This window comes from Pangasianodon hypophthalmus, chromosome 2, assembly GCF_027358585.1.
Source record: "Pangasianodon hypophthalmus isolate fPanHyp1 chromosome 2, fPanHyp1.pri, whole genome shotgun sequence".
NCBI lineage: Eukaryota > Metazoa > Chordata > Actinopteri > Siluriformes > Pangasiidae > Pangasianodon > Pangasianodon hypophthalmus.
The window spans coordinates 4,388,371-4,414,652 of record NC_069711.1 but is presented as its reverse complement, the minus strand read 5'-3'; the positions used below and the strand labels follow the sequence as shown (position 1 = coordinate 4,414,652).

Genomic DNA, 26,282 nt, shown 5'->3' with positions numbered 1-26,282 from the left:
GTGGGGGATCGCTTCCTGGCTGGCCGAGGACCAGATGACAGCATGTCCGGGAACCAGGGAACCAGATTTTTCGTTTCTCTCTCTCCTCTTCGTCCCTCTTGCTCTGTCTCTCCTGCTCACTCCTTTTTTCTCCTTTCTTCCTCCTCTCATCTCTCCTTTCGCTCCCAGGATGTGGGAGCCAGCCGGCCAAAGGACATAGCCGAGAGGGCAGCACCACTCCTCCTGAAAGGGGAGGAGGGGGTGTACATCAGGCCAGAGGCCTGAATCTGGCCGTGGAGGAGTGTGACAAAGAGGAGAGAGGGGCCAGGCTATGAGGATGCACGCCTGGCACTGAGTTGTCTAATCAGTGGGAGAGAGTAATAAAGGAGCGGCTGGAAATGCCTGAGGGAGAGAGAGGGATGCGTGCATGTTTTATGTTGGTGCTACATTTGTGTTCATTTTATGTTAGAGTTCTGTTTGTGATTAGACTTTACGGTTGAGTTCACTCAGTTCCCCCTTCTCCTTCCGCCCATCTTTGAAGTTTGCTACAGTGACAGTTTCTGTTGTTGCTGGCAATCACGACAGTGGCATAAAGTTTTAAGAGACAGAGCTCATCAGTCTGTTTAACATTGCCGAGTATTTTATAAAATCACTAAGCGTTTTACAGTTCAACTTGGAAACCTGATGGGCAGGGATGTTTGGGCCCTGTTTTGGCTCTTTTAAATCTTCCAGATGTATGTAGGATGTACGCAGCAAGTGTGTGAACAAAGCTGCTCACGCACACAAATCAGTGAAAGTCACTTATGTTACACACTGAATATCTTTAGCCTGTGTGTATATAAACTTTTGTCCTCAACTATACATAGGACTAATATATCATGAAAATGTCTTGATAAATTTGTTATGGAAATAATAAAATATGTGAAGTACTAATGAGACCTATTAAGTTTATCCCTTTTTGCTTGTTATGAATAATGGTTAGGCAGTGTATGTGTGTATGATATTGATTTATTTGGAGATAAATAGGGAAAGAGAAAGATAAAACTCTTAAAATCTTAAAATTTCAAGTTTCTTTTGTCAATTAATGTGTCAAGTTCTATTTGTGATACAAATTAGTTACTGTAATATTAACAGGAAATAATCATTAGATTAGATTATTACCCTCTCACCTATGGTGGGGATCATAAGTTTGCATGGCAAAGCCAGGGGTGTGATTGAATGTTGGTACACCAGTGCAGACAGACAGCCTGTAGACACACACACACACACACACAAGTAAAAAAAAAAAAAAGGAGTAACTATACAGGAGCAAGTTTTCAAAAATGTCAAACAGGTGCACAGGTTTTATTGTCTACTCTTTCCTAATAGTTGAAGTAGAACAGTAGCATACTCTGGGACATCTGAAGGAAAGGCAGTTCGTACTGAGACGTGTGTACAGATACTTCTTGCATGTACAGTATGTACCACATGAAGTAAATGATGGAAAACACATAACTCTGCAGTGCAATGACCCTTCATATGACTGTGATTTGACATACTTGGCTTAGTTATTTGCTTCATGTTACATCTCTTTCAGCTTTATACAGTGCAATGCGTAGTGTGTGAAGAGCAGAATACATACCAAAGTATGGTTCATTGGGAGAGCCTTTTAGTCTGACACCTTTGGGGGTTGTTTCGATCAGAAAGTGTCGTACCAACTCATTTGCCATGTCACCAGGTCCTATGGGACATGCAGTGGAATGATATAAATGCATTTTTCTAATTACTAGAGTAGGATGCTGCTTACTAGCTTAATGTTTGGTGTCCTACCTCTATTTTTGTGTCTAATCACAATGCTGAATTACTAGTGTCACATTTTATACACATTTTCAGAGAAACAAAGAATCAAAATGATGTTGTTGTGCTTGAAATACAGCAAAATTAAACTGTACGAAGTATACAAACTACACAGTATCTGTAGGAGAAGATGAGAACACCTGCTTTCATTCCAAAATGATAAAAGCGGGGCATGGGTTAGAAAGAGGTTAAAGAGGTGATGGGTCATTTGGCATAAATAGCTGAGCCGTGAAGGGGTCACACATAGGTGAATTTTGGGCATCACTTCTGTTTGCACTATCTTCCTGGAGGCATTATATTTAATCTCAATGTTTATGAGTTTATGTCTGAGATGACTTTGTTTTGAGGCCAAAACAGAAGTCAAGTGAAGTTTCCTACCTTTCTTATTCTTTTGTAATGTTGGAGGTGGACAAGCCACTTTCATGGCCAGGCCATATGCTCCTAGGAATGAGTGGCTGTCACGGATTACAAATGCTCCCGGCTCACGATCTTTCAGCAGACTAATGGCTGAGAGAGAAGGGCAAAGGAACAATCATTATTAAATGAGCTTAAGTTTTGTTTAAAACTGTTTGGAGTTTTAGAGAAACTCTCACCTTGCTCCCTTGAGATGTCTGGTTTGTACCAAAACTTGGATGTATCTTGAAAAAACTTGACATTGAATGTGATATCTGGAGGAACATCTGCTGGAAAAGTATAATAAAATTGAGTCATTTAATCAATCAATCAATCAATCTATCTATCTATCTATCTATCTATCTATCCATCTATCTACTGTCCAATCTGAAAGTATTGAAAAGGCATGGTCAATTCTTTTGTTTTTGCTATACACTGAAGACATTTGTGTTTAAGATCAAAAGATGAATATGAGACAATATATCAGAATTTCAGCATTCATTTCCTGATATTTACATCTAGATGTGTTAAACAACTTAGAACACCCACTCATTTTTCAAGTGATCTACATATTGGAACATGTGACTGACAAGTCTTCCTTGTTGCCCAGGTGTGCCCTGTTAAATTGGTTGTTTAAACAATTAATAGCTCTGAATGTCTACTCTTGGTTTGAGCCCTGGGTTGTGATTTTGATGACTGCATTTGTTGTTAAAAAGGATAAACCAATATGAAGACCAGAGAGCTGTCTATGGGAGAAAAGCAAGCCGTTTTGAAGCTGAGAAAAGAGGGAAAACTGATCAGAGCCATTGCACAAGCATTGGGCATAGCCAATACAACAATTTGGAATGTCCTGAAAAAATGAAGAAACCACTGTTGTACTAACAACCAGACATGGAACAGGTTGGAAAACAACAGCAGTTGACAGAAACATTGTGAGAGCTGTGAGGAAAAAAACCCGAAACAACATCAGGAACAACCTCCACAGGGCAGGGGTGAAGGTATCACAATCTACCATTCGAAGAAGTCTTCAAGAGCTGCAATATAGAGGCCACAACAAAGAAAAGAAACAACAATTGAAAGAAGCTGCAGTACAACCCTGGAAAAGCATCACAAAAGAATGTATCAGTTTGGTGATGTCAGTGGGTTGCTGGCTTGATGCAGTTATTGGAAGCAAGGGATATGCAACCAAATTTTAAGTGTTAGTTACTTTAAAGCTATCTGTTCAATACTTTTGCTCACCTAAAATTGGGTGGTCTACCACCAAAGGTGCCATGTTCTAAGTTGTTTAACATATCTAGATGTAAATATCAGGAAATGAAGGCTGAAATTCTGATCTATCAGAACTAATATTCATCTTTTGATCTCAAACACAAATGTCTTCAGTGTATAGCAAACACAAAAAAATCCCCTTTTGAAAGGGACTGTATCTATGCAACTTTGTACCCCTGATCATTTATGCAATTATTCAATCCGGAAAAAAATGCGATCTCAGTGACTCAGACCATGGCATGGTTGTTAGTGCCAGATGGTCTGAGTATTTTTAAAACTGCTGATCATTCATTGCTGATTATTCATGCACAATAGTATATAAATTTTACAGAAAATAGTGCAAAACATTCAGTGAGCAGCAGTTCTGCAAGCAGACATGGCTTGTTGATGAGAGAGGTCAGAGGAGAAGGCCTGGCAAGAAAAGCATCTCAGAGTGTACAACACCCCGAACCTGTGGTGGTTATTTGAATTACCAAAGCCTTCATGTCAGCTCAAAGCAGTCTGGCCATTCTCCTCCGACTTCTCTCATTAGCAAGGCCCACAGAACTGCAGCTCACTGGATTTTTTTTTTTTTTGCACCATTCTTGCACTCCAATTACAGTATGTGTGGAAATCCCAGGAGATCAGCAGTTATTGAATTACTCCAACTAGCCCATCTGGCAACAACATCCATGCAATGTTCAAAGTCACTGAGATCATGTTTTCCCCATTCTGATACTTGACCATGATGTTTGACCATTGACTGAAGTTCTTGACCAGTATCTGCATGATTTTATGCATTGTACTGCTGCAACATTAATGGCATTTTATTTACTGGCAAATACTGTAGGGATCAAATTATCTGAGAACCGCCCGTAGAGATTTTACATTTGGCCCAAGTGCGCAAACAGATTTTATATTTGATCAATTTGATCAATATCATATTAATACCCCAGGGAAACAGGACATGGTTAAAGGCACAATAGATTTCCTGGGGACTGAGAACAAATGAAAAAAAAAATAGAAATAAAAAAACAAGAATAAAATTTGCATTTATTTAGAAATGTCCTTTGGAGATCATTTTGGTGCATATATTTGGAGACATGTGAGACATTATTATTATTATTATTATTATTATTATTATTATTATTATTATTATTTTATGTAGTTCTAATGAGAATGATTTTTGTTAGAACAAAGATTCCAATCAGAATTCTAGTTTTTCCTGTTGAGAGGAAAATCTGAATTATTGTGTTAAAATGTTGCTAATTTTTATGAAAGGTACCAATAATTCTTTAGGGCACTGCAGTTAGATGATGATGATGATAATGATGAAGATGACCTCAACTAATTGGGGACAAATTACATTTACTCTGTTCCATTTACTTGAAAGAATTAGGCTACCCTATTACAAGTGATTTGTACTTTAACAGTATATCTATTTACGATTTTGTAATAGTGGTATGTTATAACTCATAAATCACTCCTACTTACCATAGATGGAGACAATTCCAGGCTCTTGTGGGGCACATGGGGCAGGACTGGGTGTAGATGCAGCCATCGGGGATGGAGATGTGCTATTCTGAGTGCTATCTGATAAGGCTTTCTCTACCCTTGCCTCCCTCTTCCTTGCTGGTTGCTCCAGGGGAATGAGTGGTGTTTGAGGGCCCATAGAGGATAGACTCTGCCTAGACTGTGCCCCCTGCCTGTCATCAGTTGCATTGTGTCTCAGTGTGGGGTTTTGAGCAGTGGTCACAGCAGCAGAAGTGTGTCGGCTCAGCACAGGACTCACAGGAAGAACTGATTTGCCACTGTGTGCCAACAGATGGTTGTTTGGCATGCTGAGTTCACTGCTTCTTTCATTGGCCATATTCTGGCATCCCATTCCTGGGCTGCATTGCCTTCGCTGAAGGGCCGGGCTCGGAGGTGTGTTTGTGGCAACTGTACGATGGAGTGTGTTGGGGCTGCCAGGGACACGGTGCACACCCATGACGTTCACAGTGGCCTCCTCTGGGTTGAGGTAGCCCATAGGGTCCGGAAAAAGTGGGGCAGTGACAGGTTCACTTGGGAATGAGAACAAAGCAGGATTATTCATTCTTGCACAACTGTAAGAGGGGGATAGTGTACAAATGATTTATTTAACTAGGCATAGATCAGTCTCAATTTTGAATAGACCCATATGTGTGCAACAGTCTTCTTATATAAACAAACAATTTAATGACTATATAAGGCTTATAATTGGGCAACCAATCTTGTTTACATTGAATAAGGGCTTATGCAGCTGTTGTTTTGGTAGCAAGCCTGACAACAGTTTCAAAGAACAGACAAATTCAGTATCATGTCAAATCAGCAACAGTCCAGTACAATTAACTACAAAATCCACATATGAAGAATGGGCCCAGGTTTCAAATTGGCGAATATACTTACCCATCAGGATTGGAGATGGTTCTGCTGGTCAGCTGCGGAGGAGTGAAGCTTTGTGAAAAGGGAACCGCTCTATTTAGGACAGTAGGCAAGTTGGAACAGTGTAGTGGAGACACAACCCCCCTTCCTCGATCCACAGAGCTCATATACCCTTGTGGTTCTGCCCAAGCACACGTGCACACACACACACACACACACACACACATACACACACACATATAGAGGACCGATATATTCTCATTCTTATGACTAAAAGTGATAAACATTTCCTGGCAGAGGTCTGACTGTTTACAAAAAACACAATTAAGGCAACAAAGAATCACAACAAACTAAAACATATTGGTCAGTATTTTTGTGTGATTACATGTACAGATTACATGTACAGTTCATCATGGGTTGGACAGGAAGAGTTTAAAACAAAGCAGCCCACATAATGCTCATAATAGGAAAGATTATGGAAAGAACAACAACCATCACTACAGAATCAGTATTAGACAGAGAGGCTGCTCAGTTACTTACACTGCACTGCACAGCTTAATACAAGTGGGGAAAAATCCACTCAACATGCAACAAAACTCAAATATATAGGATAAGTATCTGTCAGAAAAAAAACATGATCTTGTGTGAGTTAAGGTACACTGGGGTGTGGGTTGGTAAGTAGCCCAAGGAGGACAGGAATTTTATCATTATTTTAAATACCTCTTACCTTCTAAATCATCACTAGAATCAGAATCTGATAGTATCAAGCATGAAAGAGTGAAAAAAGAAAATGAAAAAGTAACTTGGAGGAACAATGATTATAGGAAATGAAGAATGAGGTTAACAATGTACAGGAAAGTAGGGAGAGAATGGAACATCTGAATTCTCAATACTGCCGTAATTAGGTTAAATGACACAAACATATGTCACATAATGACTTTTTTTCTTTGCACTAACCTGAGATGCTATGCTGAAACAGAACCTCAGATGGGTTGGGTGACTTTGGATCCTGGCTAGATAGAAGAGTTTTATTCAGACCAGGTGAGCGACCTGTGTGACCAAGTGAAGAAAGGGAGGAAGGTACATGGAAATAGAACAGAGCTCCTTGTCAAAGGTTAGGTGCATATCACACAAATTAATTAATTAAAAAAATTAAGCCAGTTAATAAATTATTTTGCTTTTTTGTCAGTAAACATGTACAAAAAAATTGATCTCAAGTGAGAAGAAGATCTCTAGTGATGCTTTGCACCAGAATTGGCTACCAGAATAAGATATTAGATACTAATTTCTATTTGCAGTCCCTGAGCATGTAAAGATAAAGTTCAACAATTAAAGTGATACTGCAGTCTAGTATCATCTCTGCCCACTCAAATGTGTCCCAGTAAATCCTGTTTAGAATGCAACAGCGCAACTGCACCTAAAATTAAGAGTGATTAAAATGCACATGCAAGTTATTTTATGGAAGCACACAGAAGCACAAAGAAGGCACATACAAGCTGCGTACCTGCCAGGAGCAATCAATATAAGAATCTGCATGAGCTAGATAAGATCTTAGAGACAGCTAACAAATGATGGATAGGAGGGGCAATATATAGGAGGGGCAATATACATCATTATATATATTTATAACAGCTAATGTTAATGTTCACAAGTAGGATGTAGCTATAACTATCAGGCAATCAAGCTACAATAAATACAAAGAATCATAAAAAAAAAAGTGTAATGTGAAATAATTTTGAGTATTTTTAGTAGACAAAACTTCATGCTTCATTGTTGTGCTGATTAAAATGTATGCAATGGAAAATGCGGTCCAAGATAAATATTGTTAATGTGCTCTCCACTTACCAAAGAATCCCAAATAATTATTTGAAAGGAAAGGCCCAATAAAGGGCATGGAAATAGGAAATGGCAAGCATTTGGATATTATATTGTCACAGATGGGTTCTCTACAGCAAGTGCAGCTCTCACTGCAGGATATGGGACCCATGATGGAAATATCGGTGTCATTTATGGATGGCTAGGTACAGTGTCCACATCTACAATTGACATAAAAAGTCTACATGCACCTGTTAAATTGCAGGTTTCATCTGACTGCTGCAGCCATGGTCCATAAAGAGCATGCAAAGAATGCAATGGATCTCGTTGTCGAAGATTATTGATCAGCAGAGGGGTACGAAAGAATTTCCAAAACATTGCATGTACCATGGAACACCATGAAGACAATCATTAACAAGTGGAGAAATCAGGCACCATAGTGATATTACCAAGAAATGGACATCCTGCCAAAATTGCCAAAAGGACAAGACAAAACCTGGGAGGTTGCCAAGAGACCTATGGCAACAGTAAAGTAGCTGCAGGAATATCTGGCAACTCGTGGTCATTGCCTGCATGTGACAAAAATCTCTCAGATTCTTCACATGTCTGGGCTGTGGGGTAGGGTAGATGTAAGCCCTTTCTCAAAAAAAAATTTGCCAAACCATGTGGAAAAATATGTTATGGGTGGATGAGACCAAGGCAGAACGTTTTGGGCATAAATCTAAAAGATATGTTAGGTACAAAAACAAGAACTTGCAAAAAAATTGCAAAAAATCCCCTTGCAATTTGATAGATCTGGAGCATTTTTGCAAGGACACGTGGAATAAAATTGCCACATCAAGATGAGCTAAGTTGATAGACTCTGACCAAAAAAGACAAGAAAAGGTGCTTTAACAAAGTATTAGTTAAGGGATGTGCACACTTATGCAACAGGGTTATATCCCTATTGTCTTTTCAATTGAAATTTGTTGGATGCTATATCACATAAAGATGAGAAAAACCTGACATGATTTATTTTGGTTTCACTGTTTACATCAAAAAAACCTGCAATTTTAACATGGGTATGTAGCCCTTTTATATCCATTGATTTAACTACAACTATCTAGAAGAAATTAACTTGTGTATGCTACATGTGCATGTATGTGTTCGGGGAAACATCAAAGACCCATATTTTAAAGCAGATTGCTTCCAGTGAATATAAACAGCACCCTACTCCTGCTGGGAGGCTGAACCTACACAGGTTGATGTATGGGGTCTGTGGCGAGGTGGTGGGTAAGACAGGGAAGTCAGGTATCAGTGGGTGTGTCTCACTGCCACTGCTGGGGATGGGGTTAGGTAATACTGACTCCACCTCCTCAAAGGCCTCCCTGTAGCTACGCATGTGTCCCTAAAAGGGGGAGAAAAAAGTTTACTGTAACCGAACTGCACAACTAATAAACACTTATACATGGGCACACAGAAAATCACACTCTCTTAAAACATAGTCATAAGTGTAACTAAGATTTGTTCTATAATCATAAATACATTTCACCAGTCTAGTGAGTGGCTTCACCAGTTCTGGTTCTAGTTTTTGTTGTAGAACCATAATGAGAATTTCACATGCTTCTTTCCTTGTCAAGTGCAAATAGAAATGTCATCACCTTGTGTGGGCCCAGTGAAGTGGAATGATGGACAGTGGTCAATGATCAAATTATTTTCGACAAGCACTTGTGCTTTTTAGAAGGATCGGAATTACGGTTGCCATGTAGCAACATTCCGAACATCGCTTTTCTAATGTAATTCATGCCAAATTAAAGACAGATTCTCTCATCCTTCTCTTTCTATTCATTGCCCTAACTTAACCTATTCATCTCCACTCTAGCTTTGATTGTAAAACAGCCAAAAGGACTGTGCTGAGTTTGGTGGAAGTAGCCGGAAAGCTCAAGGAAATACAACAGTCAGAAATTTTTAATGGAAGCCATTTTGGCCAATTTGAGCTTCTGTAACAGGAAAACCATAATTCCGATCAGTTATAAAAGTCATAGCATGCTAAGTCAGAACAGGCTGAAGGTGAGTTTGGTGCATGTAGCTTAAAGGCTCTTCGAGGAGTAGCAACAGCAGTAGAAAATTTGGGTGTCAGAATAATAATAATAACTAGATAGGTAAAGTTCATCATGACAAACCTTGATGTTGGCTTACCAAAGCCAGTCTGAAAGTTTAAAATAGCTATCAGTTTGAAATCTGAAGGTAATGTGCAGTTTTAAGAAAGAGAGACAGATAGATAGGGAGCTAATACTTGTAGAGTTGACAGATAGATAGATAGATAGATAGATAGATAGATAGATAGATAGATAGATAGAGTGTTGTTAGTAGAAACACAAAAGGAATGAGAGAGTGATACAGGTAGATTGATAGAAAGAAATATGGAGAGAGAGTGTGTGTGTGTGTGTGCTACTGGTAGATTGATAGAGAGATGAATAGAGAGTGTGTGGCATTGATAGAGAGATAGATGAAGTGAGAGTCTCTGTTACAGGTACATTGACAGAGTGAGAAGGAGCGAAGAGGGGCTTCAGGACGTGTGCACACAGGCGTGTGTTTTTATTGTCAGCTGGAGTTTGAAATCTTGAACATTCTGAGCCAGACTCTGAACATTCCGTCAGTGTAAGTGTATGAGATACAACACAGTGTTTTTGAGATATTTGATCGTCCGCTATGGGAAAACTGTATGATCAGTTACAAAAAATATAGCATGATCAGTCTGAACAGCTTGAAGGACTGTGCTGAGTTTGGTGGAAGTAGCCAGAAAGCTCAAGGAGTTATAACAGTCAGGATTTTTCAATGAAAGTCCATGGGAATTTTGGCCAATTTGAGCTTCCATAACAGGAAAACCGTAATTCTGATCAGTTTAAAAAGTCATAGCACACTAAGTCAGAACAGGCTGAAAGGTTTCTGGTGAGTTTGGTGCATGTAGCCTGAAATCTCTGGGAGGAGTAGTGTTTAGAAATTTTGGGTCTTGTAATAATAATAAGAAGAAGAAGAAGAAGAAGAAACTTATAAAGCAGAACAGTATGTTGGCTGTGTCAAGGCAATATAATAATAATAATAATAATAATAATAATAATATGAAATTGGATAACAGTAGTATTGCGCATTGCTTCGCTTGGGATTGGGGTAGCAGAAAATTTATAATGTCCATTTGGGGTCTTTTGCCCAAAAAGTCTGGGAACCCCTGCCCTGCAGCAGTGTGCTGGAATGTCTTCAAGATTAAACACATTATAAGACATTTAAAAATGACTTACAACTAAACACTTTATCTGAGACAACAACTCTTCCAGAATCTCTACCTCTCTAGGTTGTCCTCCAGGATTCATGTCGATAGTGTTGACAAACTTTGGAGAAGCACAGTGTTGTGGAGAACCATTGCCATGAGCAGAGCTCTCTTCATGACTGTTATTGTACTGGCCCTCACTGCTTGTGCAACAGCGAGTGCTGGAAGCAGTCTCATCTGGTGTTGACATGAATGAATGTGATCCTGCCAAATAGATAAATATGTGAGAATTTTATTCTCTACAATCTACTGTATATGATGCATAGTAGAGACCATAGGTGCTATTGAGAATGACCTTAACTACACAGTTTACTCTTTGATTATGATTGCATGCTTTGAATTCATCATGTGTAAAGGGAATACATGCAAAATATTAACTGCACAGGACAATGATGTCGAAGTAATTAAAGTACATGACGCCGTATATTACTTAGGGATTGCTTAGGTTATGGCCTTTCAAAAGTGAGTTTGACATCTGCACTGAGATTAATTGATTAGCTCAGCTGAAGTGTCTTTTGCAGACACAGTTGTACAAACTGAATGTTCTCACTATAAAGATCTGGCAGTGCAGGGTTACAAAATCAAAATATTTCAATGCATTCCAAGTTATATCTATAGTATACAAGAAAGTAATTGTAATACTGATAAAATAATCTAATAATGTAATACTGTAAAAATTGATTGTAATTGCTTACTGTCTCTATAGAAAAAAAATATATAGAATTTTCATTTAAAAGCTGTAAATGTGTAATTCTTTAACATATTTGTTTTGATGATCCTTAATGTTAAAAAAAAAAACAATTCGGCTACATTAAAGGAAAACTGAATTAAAGAACAAAAGTTGAAAAAAGTTACATAAAAGAATGAGAGAAACAGATAGTAAGAAAAGTGACAAAGGTGTGGGGGTCAAATGTGGAGGACAACAGGAAAAGGTGGAGAAGACAAACCAGAAAAAGAATAGGAGTGATGACGTTCAAGCTGGTTGGACATGCTCTTGGAGATGCCACGGATGCGAGCGTTGTACTCTGGGGGAGCATGATGGGGTAAGGTGAGGAGAAGGAGAGAGGAGATGCAGGTGGAGGAGCAAGAACATGAAGAGTGGTCCAAAAAACAGGGCAGATGGCCAAGAGAAACAAATCAGTGATCTGTTAGCTGCATTCTGACATATCATTACATACGACATCCTCATATGTATAGTAAATGTATGTATGTATGTATGTATGTATGTTTGTGAACTGTAAAGGAATTATATGGGTCATATAACTAAATAATGTGACTAAATAATATTATTTAAAAATATGATCTTTATTACAAATCTTTTGCAGTCAAATACAAAACCCAGATATTGATAAACGCTAGGTATCAGAAGAACTTGGTGAGCTTACATTTACATTTATTCATTCAGTAACTGCTTTCATCCAAAGCCAAATGCAACGTATAATTGAGCTGAGCAATGGAAGGTTAATGGCCCCGCTTAAGGACCCAACAGTCTTGTTTGGCAGTGGCAGGATTTCACAATTAAATTATGATAAATTATTAATGATTATAAATCATACCAAAAATAAATATAAGCCAGTTCCATTGCCAGCCAAAAATGCCCAAAGCCATTTGGCTTTATAAATGATTGCAGTTTAATGATTGTATTTTTTTTTGTATTATGAACAATTCATTTGTAGCTCTACACTTACCTCCTTCCATTACTCTGGTAAGGAAATAATTCATAATTCATTTTAGAATTCTAAAAGAATTTTGACAAATATTAATCAATTGTCTTTCATTGGATTTCATTTTTTTTTTTTGCAGAGTTTATTGCTACTGACATTCTTCATTGGCACAACAACATTGCTAAACAACAACAAGACAGCAAGGGTTCCACTATGCCCAGCCCTACTTCACCTTCCCTGTGGCTCATGGATAGAACACTTGACTCCCATGCAGCCTACCCAAGTTTGAGCCCTGGTCTTGACAGTAACTCTAAGCCACACTTGCACTTTACCTGTCTTCCCTACCCCTGTGGCTCACAGGCAGAATGTCTGACTCGCACTGTCAACCTGAGTTTGAATCTTGGCCTCAACAGATGTGCCAAGCCACACATCTTCCTCGCAGTTCTCTACATTCATTTATCCACCAATAAAACCTATTTTACCTTCAGTCCCTGAGTCTGTGTTCTGCTTCTGGGTCCAAAACTCTCTTAGGCTATAACAACCAGAAAATATATCAAAACCAGGATAGTGTAGAATTATAAGCAAACAGGCAAGAACAAGCAAGCACACCATAAAACAATCAAGCCCCACTCACAGACTTTGTGGAGTCAAGTTAATTACAGCTTGGTTACTGATTGCTGGATTTCAACTGTCCTGTGAACAATCGGCAAGTGACAGGACATCCCTGACCAGAGGATGAATCCTCTCAGCCAAGAGGAACTCTGTCAAGCCTATTGATATAGGGTGTTGACCAAGACCTGATGGCTCAGCCAACAGGATGATAAAGCTGTTAACTTCAGGAAAAAGGGGGCACTCACTCAAGGACCTTCATGGAGTGAGACCTTTGTTCTCCCCAGGAACACAAAGTTCACCACCATTCACACATTCCACAGGACCCAGCATTAACCGACTGCATAAGGCTACTTTACATCTCCTGTAAGGACAATGACTTTTAAAATGATGATGCACCATAGTTTGAAAACTTGTTGCCTTTTTAATGTCATTCCTTATATGTATCATGCCTATAGCCACCAGGTCATTATGATGCTTTTGATCATTTAACAAGTATCATAGTGTTAATGATTGTATCAATAACAGCAGGTATGTCATGTTTGGTATGTGTGTGTGATCACTATTGAATTTCGTAAGGGTTGGTATAATGTGAAAGTTCTAACTTAACCTTGTGGAAAGTTAGAAAAGGCACATTACTCAGAGCCCTGTATGCTAATTAGTGTCAGAGGAGGAGAATGCAGTTTACACCCTGCCCCAAGGATCTGCTGATTGGAGAAAACACTTTGGGGTCAGCCCAACTGTAAAGGGTTAAAATCTCCTGACACAAAGGAAACTCTGAGTTTCATCCAACACATCTTTGCGAGAAGTCTCTTTTAATAACTCAGAGTCTCATCTACCAACATCTCTCTGAGAGGTCTCTTTTAACAACTTCAAAGAGTCTCATCCATCCACATTGCAAGACGTCTGTTTTAACATCTTCAGAGTTCTCGTTGCCAAACTAAAACAGGAGAGTTCTCTACAAACAACAGCTCAAGAGAATCTCCATCCATATAAGGAAGTCTCATCAACCAAAATCGAAATCTTGCTCCGAGACTCTGCATCCAGACTGGTTCCTGCAAAGCCTCCAACTCCTGCCTTTGCACCACTGTGAACCACTCATCAAAGTTTTGCAAACCGCCTACGAGACTCTGCCAGGTTCGTGCCTCACTCTGTTTATCATCCTCATTGGTCTAACGCTACTTAAGGCCAACCAGGCCGCCGACCAATCAATATCAACGGAAAACCCCTCCAAACAACGACGCAACAAGGGAATCCCTGGCAACACAAATGCAAGTATAGTACCTCCAGATTCTCGCTGAACTGGTGTATTTCATATGAAGTTTAAAGCCCTTCTAAACAAAGCAAAGGTTAAATTAATAAATTGATGGTTTCTGTGTCTTAGTAATAAAGCCTCATCTGATTTTTAAAGGCAAGTGTCTTGTGTCTCTGTGCTTATAATTTACTGCCTTAAACTGCCGATCTTGTTACCGTCCTCTTAATATTGTGTTTCACTATCTATATATATATATATATATATATATATATATATATATATATATATATATAGGATATTATTGCCGGTGGCCACAGAGGTAAATAACCCATGCACAATTAGTAAATACACTAACTTCAACTTCTCGCTGGACAAAGTTGATCAGCTATTAAAATATTAAGTTTGCAAAATTTCCCCTTCCGAAATACGCAGCTTTACCTAAACAGCTAATTTCCTACAATAGCAATCAGTAATTTAAGGCTTGGTAATGACTAGTGAGAAGCTTTGCAATACTTTGCAAAGTGAATGTGATCTTCATCATGCATGTGCATGTGTTATCTGTAATTACATTTTTTATTGATTATAGGGGCTTGTTCATTACCTGCTACACGGTGAGCCACTAGTCCTTCAAGATTTAGACTTTCCTCCTCAGCTGCAGGCTCAGGTTCCTTAGCAGGGGTAATGGTGGGCAAGGGGGATGAGAATATGGTGTAATTCCCCTGGTTGACTGGATATGGGGATGAACTCTGAAGTTCTGGATTGTTAAACATTACTCCACCTCCTGGGTAAACAGTCTGGGGCTTGATTGGCGATGGCAAGGGTATTGTTGGGGGTGGGGTCTTAACTGAGACTTCTTGCATTCTGCATGGGTCTTTCTGGTAGGTGGGTGAGGGAGAGTGGGGAGTCTGGAAGTGCCTCTGGTGAATGTCGGCTGGTGGGGTCATTGTGCAGGCAGGAGATGACCTTTGAGAGGACTGGCCAAAGCTGGCTGATGTAGAGGGAAGATGTCTGTTTGTATAATTGTGGATGGCCTGGTCTGCCTGGTAGGAGGGCCTCTCTATGGTCTGGCAAAATGGCTGGAAGGCAGAGTTGTTCTCCCTGGGTAGTGCACTGTGAGACTTGGGCATTGGGCTATGTGGCTCCAAGGCCAACATGAGTATGTCAAGGGCCTCTATGGACTGTTCCACTTCCTGCTGTGAAGCCCCACTGTGGGGAGGAAAGCAAGGCGGACTGGTATTGGCACCAAAGAAGGGGTCATCCATTAGCCCATACTGGTGCCAAGCATTAAGGCCACGTTGCACTGCCTCTCTGCTGCTGGTGCTGCGCTCAGGTGTCTGTGGCAGATACCGAGTATCGCCATCCAGCACAGGCACACCATAGGACTGTGAGCGATACATCCCTCTGTTCTGCCCACTGTAGTCCACTAGACACTCCTGGATCGAGAATAAGCCTCTCCCCTGGTGTACAGACATCACTTTCCTACTCAGTGCTGGCTTTGGCAGTCCTTCCTGTCCGTCAACCTCAATTACTGTCAACTTGTTTTCAGGCTGGTTATCTGCTGGAAGATCCTGGCACTAAAAAAGACAAGATAGTTCCAAGGCTGTCAACACCGTCGTCACCTACTTGGCTGACTGGTCACTCATCATTAAGGATATCTGCCTCCCGCTCACTGCCAATTTGAGTGTTTATGTGGACCTGGGCAGGCACAAGGTGCCGTATGCCTGCTTCAGGACTAGTGTTGACTGCTGGGATGAAGCCCTGGTGAAAGAGGAGTGACTGGCCCTCTAGTCCACTCAGCAACTGCTCAAGCTCCCATTTCTCACAGGGGCTGATTAAGCCATCGGGTACAGGGTGGCTTACAGGACCAGACAATATCAGGGATTGCTGAGCATCATCTGTGTGGTAAGTCTTGACAGAAACTGTAGAGTTGCCTGAGTCACTGCTCACTGACAGAGCATGATTGGCAGCTGGTGGTGGATGATTAGCTACAGGGAGAGGAAGGGTGTGACTGGTAGCTGGCACAACATGGTCAACCACAGAGGGACCATGGATGCTGTCTTCGACACCGTTGACAGTACTCTGTGAGTCTTTCTTGTGCACCCTAGTGTAGAGGATCCTGTCAAGTGGGTCTTGTGTTTGAGTAATGCCTGCAATAGAGGAAAACAATGAACCCTTATTTATAGGGACCTCCAGAAGACAAAAGCACTTGCTCATGTACCAGATCTAAACTCATATCATAGAATCAATATTTTTCATTCTTACAAAGTGTTTAGGTGTTCTTAGTAGTTGATTTATAATGGGTTTTGAAAAGCATGATTTAACAATGAGATTGAACAATGAGAATCAGTTGACTGAGATATCTTTAATCTTCATCATCATCTGCTGACTGGGAAAGGCTTTGTAATTCCATACTGTGATCAATTCTATTTAAAATGTAACATTTAAATGAAAGGCCTAGAATTAAAATAGCTGAGTTATAATAATAATAAATAATTTAATATTTAATATTTTAGAAAAATACCAACAGCAATTCTCTTCCTGGGATTTTCTCTTTATCTTTTGGTGGCTTTGTCAGAATGTGACATATGGGAGGAAAGATACCAATCTAAGCATATGCCCTAGCAGTGTAGTTATGTGTCATTGGTGCCATACAGGCCACTCAGGGCCCTGGGACTATGTTAACACCAAGGGCTTCCCCTTTACCATCTTGTTACCCTGTGTAATTCAAAACTCTGTATTTCAGGCATACATGCACAGGTAGATGTATTATAAACATATAGGCTACAGGACACCAACCAAGTTTAGATGCTTTCTTGACTAATTTTATGCATTTAGGGATGCTAGACAATGCAGAACCTTGTAACCACCTGCCAATTAGTAAATCAGGAATGAGCACGACTGACATCTCACACTTAAACATATCTGCGCCAGTTGGAATCGCATGGAGCCTGCTGTAGGTGTAATTTGTAAATATCATATTTATTTCATTTTTACATGAAATTATAAATTAAAAAAAAAGTTTAATTATTTGCTAACTAGCTGTCGCTACGTTCTTCAGCTAGCAGTTTAGCTGCTTTTTGTGATAAAATGGCTTTTGAAGCTCATACTTATGAGGATAGAATGAAAATTAAACAAGAGGGCAGATCAACACCCAAGATTTGAATTCAAAAGTCAGGGAGCAAAAAAAGGTCCTTTTAGCTGTCTTGCTGCAGTAAAATTGATTGGCTGTATTTATTATTAGTCTTAGATTCCAAATCACTGGTAATTAGTGATAATGTTAGAATGAGTGCATTAATATAAACCTATCGTTCATGTTACATATGTAACATACATTTACATAAAGATATGCACACACAATATACTATATACGATCCCCTCCAAAAGTATTGAAACAGAAAGGCCAATTCTTCTTTTTCTGCTATACACTGACGACATTTGGGTTTGAGATCAAAACATGAATATGAGACGACAGATAAAAATTTCACCTTTAATTTCTTGATATTTTCAAGTTTCAAGTTTTATGGTCATGTGCATAAAGAGTGCTGAAAGCATCTATATACAGTGAAATTCTTGTGATACAGTTGCACACTCCTACAAAGACACAGTGCAATAATTATAAGTAAACTCTTACCTAGTACAAAAAAATAACAAACTGTAAACGTTGAACGCAGACAAAGGATAGTGCAAAATTATAAGTGTACCCTAAGCTAGTAAAAATAATGTTGTTGTTCTTCTTGTTCTTTTGGCTGCTCCCATTAGGGGTCGCCACAGCGGATCATTGGTCCCCATTTGATTTGGCACAGTTTTTATGTCGGATGCCCTTCTTGACGCAACCCTCCCCAATTTTATCCGGGCTTGGGACTGGCACCGTGGCTTAACCCCTAATCCTCCAGGGACCTTCAAACTAGTAAAAATAATAATAAACTGTAAATATTTTGAACATGGTATGCAGTCAGAAAGTGACACAGTGGGGGATATTGCACATTTCACACACATTTCAACAGGACATATTGAAATATGAAAGATTGAAGTATCTAAATGACTAGTGATAGAGTATAGTGCAGTATCGTAGTGGAAAGAGATGGCAGGGAGATTAGTCTTAATTCTCAGCTGTTAATATTTACAGCTAGATGTGTAAACAACTTAGAATATGGCAGCTTTGTTGGCAGATCACCCAATGTTTAGGTGAACAAAAGTATTGGAACAGATAGTCTTAAAGTATATAACACTGAATATTTGGTGGCATATCCCTTACTTGCAGTGACTGCATCTAGCAGACAGAATGTTTCTGTAGATTTCTGAATTAATTCTGCTGCTACCATTATGAATTACATCATCAATAAAGATTAGTGAGCCCTTTTCAGAAGCAGGCACCATGCTTGACTAATGAGCATGTATGTTTGGATCATGAGCAGAACTTTTCTTTCTCCACACTTTGGCCTTTCCATCACTTTGGTAGAGGTTAATCTTGGTTCCAGGCTCAGCTCTGTATTTCTTTGCAAATTCCAATATGGCCTTCTGATTCTTACTGCTGATGAGTGGTTTGCATCTTGTGGTATGGCCTCTATATTTCTGTTCTCGAAGTCTTCTTTGAATGGTGGATTGTGATATCTTCACCCCTGCCCTGTGGAGATTGTTGGTGATATCACTGACTTGTTTTGGAGTTTTTCTTCACAGCTTTCACAATGTTTCTGTCATCAACTGTTGTTGTTTTCTTTGGTCAACCTGTTTGATGTCTGGCTGTTAGTACGCCAGTGGTTTCTTTCTTTTTCAGGACATTCCAAATTGGTGCATTCGCTATGCTCAATGCTTGTGCAATGGCTATGATCAAGTTTCCCTCTTTTCTCAGCTTCAAAATGACTTGCTTTTCACCCACAGACAGTTCTCTGGTCTTCATGATGGTTTATCCTATTTAACAACAAACGCAGTCTTCACAGACAAATTAAATTCAAATTTTATTGGTCACACACACAAACATACACAGTAACACATGCCGTGAAATGATTTTTATGACAGTCTGTTGACATAAAAACAGAATTTACTAGCTAGAAGTAGAAAAAGAAAATATAAAATATAATATAAGGCATATAAAAGATAGCTGGCAGAAAAAAGTATGGACTATGTGAGGAATAAAGTGCAGATATGTGCAGTTGTTCACTGGCTGAGCGAATGAGAGATTGGCAAAACTCATCTGGGTGGGTTCAAACAAAAGGTGCCATATCCTAAGTTGCCAAACACATCTAGATGCAAATATCAGGAAATGAAACTTGAAATTCTCATCTATCGCCTCGTATTTCTCTCTCTCTCTCTCTCTCTCTCTCTCTCTCTCACTCTCTGTCAATCCACACATGCTACTCCTGAGATAACAGTGATCCTGACCCCTTCTGCTCTCTGGACCTGCCTGATTCATCCTGATGCCCTACTTCTGGTTGGAGTTCTCATCACCTGAAAACCATTCGCTGCTGCTGAGGATGGCCCCACATGGACAGCCTAAAGATCAATGAGATTACTATGGATGGTACCATTTGGAAACCATGAAGATGGCTTAGGACTGCACTTGCTATGAACAGTTTTCCTGTGATGGCTTAGGACTGCAATTGCTATGGTAGCCTTAGGACTGAAGTTGCTATGAACAGTTTTGCACTTAATTCTCCATCATTGAACAGTTTATAACTTCAACAAAACAGACTTCAAGTTAAACTATAATGAATTCAAAAATGACTCTGATGCTCATCTTCATAAGTTGCTCATAAGGTCATACATTCCTGGCTACACAATTCCAATTTTTGACTATATAGTTCACAGTTATAGAAGGGAAAGTATTTACAATTGCACTATCCTGTGTCGCCCAGATGAGGATGGTTCCCTTTTGAGTCTGGTCCCTCTCAAGGTTTCTTCCTCATATTGTCTCAAGGTGTTTTCCTTGCCACCATCACCTCTGGCTTGCTCATTAGGGATAAATTTATAAATTCAAAGTTTATATCTGGAATATGTAAAGCTGCATTGTGACAATGTCCATTGTTAAAACACGCTATACAAATAAAATTGAATTAAATTGAATATTCATCTTCTGATCTCAAACCCAAATGTCTTCAGTATATAGCAAAAACAAAAGAATTGGACTTGCTGTTCCAATACTTTTTGAGGGGAGTGTATATCAATTAGAAAGTTGTGCTTCACCTATTTGAATAATAGGTCTGGTCTCTGGGTGTGTGTGAAGAAGGACTTGAGGTGACATGCAGATTTTTACCGATTTTCTGTTTGACATATTTTCTGTTGCAAGTGCTTTTCAGTATGCGCTTCATAAATTTAACAGAAAATGAGACCAACCCACCTCCTTTCCAACCAAAGCCAACACTCGAAAATGCCCTTGCTGCCACAACCGCCATTCAAATAAATGAGATGTCATGTTCTGCTCTTACTAACAAGATTTATTTGATTTTATTTTGGGGTAAAATTGGTTGACAATAGCTTCTGACAAGATTTATTTGTGCCATCACTGCTCCTACTGCTGTCTGGCATCCACTCAAAATCGAGCGCGTCACGCTTATCAGCTGAATTGTACAGATCACTCAGTGATATTATTTGGTATATTTCCTGATCCCTCTTGAAATTAATTCCTGGTGACTGCCAACACCTTACATGTTTCTAAATCATTTTTAGATGAGGATCTGTGTTGCATCAGGTACAGCAGATAGGCATTGATTTTAACCTGAGTGTCAGCACTGTGAGATGAAACAGTGCTGTACAGTGGTACATGCAGAATGCAGACTGTCATGTAGTCACGTGACACCCTAAACATGACTCCCTGTAGTAATGAAGGCTGGTATGTGGAGTGTGCTCTACTTTTGAACTTGCGCTGCCTGAGCTTTCATCTGCAGGATGATCCTAAATGGTGACATGTTTCAGGATTCAGTTCATAGTATACTAGTTAATAAAAAGTATTCATACTGCAGCTACAGTTTTTGTCTTCCATAGTCAAGCTTAAGGAGCTTATACTGCACTATGCAGAGTGAATATTAGACCAGGAGTACAATGCATGGGAACTGGTACTGTTTATACAGGAAACAATGGAAATGCATGGTAAATAGCAGCACTATAGGTGCTTCATTGTAAATTTAATTTATCAGTCTCATAAAATGATCAGTCTCATTAAATCAGTCTCATTAGTTAATCAGTCTCAATTAGTCTCTTTTTTAAGTTTAGAGTTTTAATTTGAAATTAAGAAAAGCCTTTAAATAAGTCAAAATTAATGTTAATTATTGTTATTGTTATAATATAGCATGAACTGAAATAGAAAAGCATAAACACCAATTATCTATTAACTACAAATCTAATTCTAAATTGGAGAGACAAAGTAAGGGAAAATTGAAAGGGAAAGGGAAAGAGTGAGAGCGCACTCTGCTCTAGAGTGCGCATTCACTCTGAGCTTACAAAAATGTATAACCACGTGAGATCCATATCCGCGCCTCCTGGTATGTGAAACAAGGAGAACCATAGGGAACAGAAATATGGCGGGGGACTCGTGTGTGGTTGATGGCCAGTGATAGAAACTAGTGATAGAAAAATATGACAGAATAAGATCCAAAGCACAGTAATGTTAATGGGAATAATGCTACGGAGTTTGGATTTTATTTTTCCTTGACATAAACAGAGATAATGGACTGACCGTGTTAGTAAGTACAGAGCGAGATCAAAGAGAGCTGGAAGGAGATTCAAGGAGGTGCGCGCAATTCCCTTTGTTTAAGAGAATGCTGATTTTAACAAACAATTTGCCACTTCAAATTACTCAACACAGAAAAACTTAGAAAGATACAGTAGTGATCAGAAGGTCATGTGTTCATCACCAAGCTTTCACTACTGGGCCCTTGAGCAAGGCCCTTAACCCTCAACTGCTCAGTTGTATAAATGTGATAAATTTAAGTCGCTCTGGATAAGGGTGTCTGCCAAATGCCATAAATATTAATGTCAGTGTCAAAAAATGTCAAATGTCTTCATGCAGGTATGCAATTTGCAGGATTTGATCCCTGATGAAATTCAATTGGCTTCATAACTCACCAAGGTCCAGCCATTAAAAGCAGTTGAAAGCAGCTGCTTCACATATCCTTTAAAGTGAAAATAAACTTGCACTAACAAAATGAAAGATAAAAACATGCACAATGCTACTGTAGCACTTATTGCTGAACACTGCTGAGCAGGTCAAACCAGGGAGATAAGTGAGAGCCTTCTCTTTGCAGCCAGACCGCAGGGCGATCAGCCTAAGAGAGATGAGAGTTCCTCCCTTTTACGGTCCATCCTGTGAGGTTGAACCAGCAGAGCGAATATGCTGCGTCTCAATTTGCCTACTATCTGTCCTAAATAGTATCCGAAATTAGAATTAGTGTCCCTTCCTTTTGCTGTATAAGTACTTTAATAAAAGTGTGACTCCTATCTGTGGATACTACAACAATAACATACAAATTACATTCATTTAATATAGAAACATCTGTGAATATGCATGGATTTGTTTGCAGATGGAACATGGCAGATGGAGATTGATTGCTCATTGTTGCAACCCAGGCTATCATTAATTCCAACATGTACAAGCATGTGGCTCATACAGTTTGAAAAAGAAAATAAATTCTGATAAAGAAAATGAAAATACGTAAGGTTCAACATTTGTTATGACATGTAGCTGTAACTATTTCAATATGACCTGCACATGGAGCCTGTCAGAAAAATTGCAACAAAAATGTCTATCCATTATTAAAATGGCAAATAGCATAACTGTGTATTGTGTCTGTAATATATCATACAGCCAGAGTAAACAATAGTACACTGAAAAAATGGAATACGTGGTCAGGCACGTTAACAAGAAAATATTATGTATTTTTACAAAAACAAATTAAGTTTCTCATCAAAAGGTGTTTTCATTGCTTATACTAAATTTCATTTAAATAAGTTTCTAATTATTAGATTGAATTATGTAGAGTGAGTGTGCTCAGTTCACATACTATTAACATAATCCTATTATGTTATCTTGTGAGGGTGTTGGCACTGACAGGAAGAAATAATTGTAGCATTAAATTAATGTAATTAACTCATGCGTGAGACAATAGCGAAATGATAATGTTGCTGCCTCTGAATGCCATGCAACCTGGGTTTGATCCTGAGCTCCACTGAGGTCTTGATTTTATTCAGGGATTTGAAAATACATGACCAAATCATGTTGGATTTATGAAAACAAATTGCATTAATGTACCTCAATTCATTTATGTGGAACCGACATACACATTTGAATTAAGTAAATTCAGTTAGCTTTTTTTTCCCCGGTGTAGGCTCACCTTTTCGATAATTCCTCTAAACCCAAATGCATGGTCCAGTCTAACGTGGTCCAATATTTAATATTACATTGTTTAAGAGTTGTTTCAGGTGTGAGGATAGTTCAGAGATAACCAGTGCTACTGTAGGAAAAATTCTCTTCTGATTAGGCAAATGTAGAGTAAGATTAGGTAATTGACAACTGACACCTTCTTTTAGTTTGTTAGCTGGTCAAGTCTCAATATAACTAGCAACAGCATTGTCACTGACTAATGGCCTGGATGTGATGTCATTTGGCATGTGATTCCAGAATCATAAAATTTAATATTGGGTGCGATCGGGGGACACACATAGAGACACACATAGAGACACACAGTGAGATCTCATGTGAATTTGTTCTATATTTATCACATGCACTCTTTAGGTACAACCATTTTGTAATATTGACTGAATACTTGAACAAATTATATTCTCTAGATAATTCAATATATTACCTACAGAACACTGTAAATCCAGTGTACAGCCAATAAACACTTAACCACTGCTGATCTATATAGTAAATAAATAATGAAAGTGAGTGAGGGAGTGATTTCAGAGTCTTTCTAGGAAGAAAACAAATCCACAGTGAGCATCACCTCTTATGTGAGTATTATCAGATGACAGCTTGTCTTTTACATGAAACTAGGAGCTGGCATGCTTCCAGTGACAACTGTGAGCTCTTTGGTGATCTCATTATCAAAATGCAATATATTAAATATATTTTAATTGTAGTCCAACTTCATCTGTGAAATGCATTGTTGTAATGTTGCACATGGATGTATGTATATATGTAATGCCCAATATAACCAATATAACAATGTAAGAATGTTTTAAATTACATGTTGAATGTGTGAAGAGGGGAGGTGAGTTCAAGTATTTAAAATAAACAGGAGGTACAGAGTAGTGATGCAGAGTAGAGAAACAAATACACAGACAGGTATATTATATTCACCCATGTAAGGTGAGAAGATAGGATTTGTAGAAGGGTGAGCACACAGAGCGAGAGAGACAGACTTAGAACTAAAGCTGAGAATGATGTAATAAATTGGGGTGTCAGGTGTGTGTGTGTGTGTGTGTGCAGGGCTGGTATGGGTAGTTATGTTTCTATAGGGTGTCAAACCTGCTCTTGCAGCTCAATGTCCTGTCAAACAGTGTGCTAATTGAAGCATGCTCTCAGCATGAGGGCACCACACATGCGCGCACACACAAACAAACACAAATTCACACCAAACAACCCCGAAAGCTACTTCTGTACAGAAGAGAGTGCACAGTCTGGGCAAGCATGCTCAGCCTTTGGAACATGGCTGTATTACCTATGGGGCAGACTGAGCAAGCTATACAACTAACCAGCATTTATACTCCACTGAGGCCAACCATCAAGCATGTTATTCATACGTATACATACCCTCAGTGTAACAAGCACATTTATATAGCAGATTAAGTGACATGGACTTTGCAAGTAACCAAAACAAGGTTTGCTTAGCCACTAAAAAATATTCCACACTAAACATTGATTGCTTGTAAACATTTCTGCTCACATGGGAACAAGACCATTCAGCTTGTCTTAAAAATGTGCAAGTAAAACCACTTCCTGTAATTAAACAAAGCAGTCCAGACCACATAGTGATTAAAACTGTAGTGCACTTTCAGGCAGCAAACCAGCCAACAAAACCATGTGTTTAAAAATAAAATTTAAAACAGGATTTTTAAACAAATAAATGTTTATCAAGTCACACACATACACACAGAAAAAGATGTTCAGCCACTTCAAGCGTCTACAACCAGCTATCACCCCTGCACACACCCAAGTGATCTCACACACACTGGTCAGTGCAATCAAATGCTAGAGGAGATATCAGCACTAATAATAGACTGGCAATCTAAACATAAGCAAATATCCACACAGAGAAACACACACAGTTTTACCTTTCCTCAAAGCTTAGCCTGTCTCTGTGACTTCCTTGTGATATCATTATGTGTGTCCATGAATCCACTGTCACTTCTCTGACTGCTTTTTTGAAGACTTCTGAAGCTCTCTCTGAAGCACTCGTTCACAGTCTCTGTCTCTCTCTAACTCGCCTTCCCTCTGCCACAGAATTCCCTCCCAGCCATTCTAAAAATGCTGTAAGGCTGTGTAGCAGCCAAATATGGGAGACCCTGCAGTAAACAAGGCCTAGGCACATAACATTCTACTGGCTCTATCATACACACACATGCAGATAGAGAGAAAACATTTGCCATAGATAAATAGAAGTGTACACATCTCTAGTCACACATTGGCTATACATACATATTGAAGTACTGACCAGACAAACACAAACACTCAAAGCCTACATATTGTGTGCAATTGTGCACACACACACACACACACATATATATATATATATATATATATATATATATATATATATATATATATATATGGGTGTATATT

The 26,282-nt window shown here is 39.0% G+C and overlaps 1 protein-coding gene across 1 annotated transcript in view; it reads right to left on the bottom strand.

Moving 5' to 3' along the window:
- Positions 1 to 25,946, bottom strand: part of tns1a (tensin 1a) — a 43,561-nt gene extending 17,615 nt beyond the window's left edge. Inside the window, exons 1-13 of the mRNA XM_034313268.2 lie at positions 25,775 to 25,946; positions 15,111 to 16,656; positions 11,929 to 12,006; positions 10,998 to 11,185; positions 8,911 to 9,061; positions 6,817 to 6,909; positions 6,587 to 6,613; positions 5,884 to 6,040; positions 4,951 to 5,519; positions 2,409 to 2,498; positions 2,194 to 2,322; positions 1,601 to 1,699; positions 1,149 to 1,226 (exon numbers count right to left, since the gene is read on the bottom strand). Of these exons, the coding sequence (XP_034169159.2) occupies positions 1,149 to 1,226; positions 1,601 to 1,699; positions 2,194 to 2,322; positions 2,409 to 2,498; positions 4,951 to 5,519; positions 5,884 to 6,040; positions 6,587 to 6,613; positions 6,817 to 6,909; positions 8,911 to 9,061; positions 10,998 to 11,185; positions 11,929 to 12,006; positions 15,111 to 15,981 (2,530 nt within the window). The 5' untranslated portion in view covers positions 15,982 to 16,656; positions 25,775 to 25,946. The remainder of the gene's footprint in view (positions 1 to 1,148; positions 1,227 to 1,600; positions 1,700 to 2,193; positions 2,323 to 2,408; positions 2,499 to 4,950; positions 5,520 to 5,883; positions 6,041 to 6,586; positions 6,614 to 6,816; positions 6,910 to 8,910; positions 9,062 to 10,997; positions 11,186 to 11,928; positions 12,007 to 15,110; positions 16,657 to 25,774) is intronic.
- Between the last annotated feature and the right edge of the window lie 336 nt (positions 25,947 to 26,282).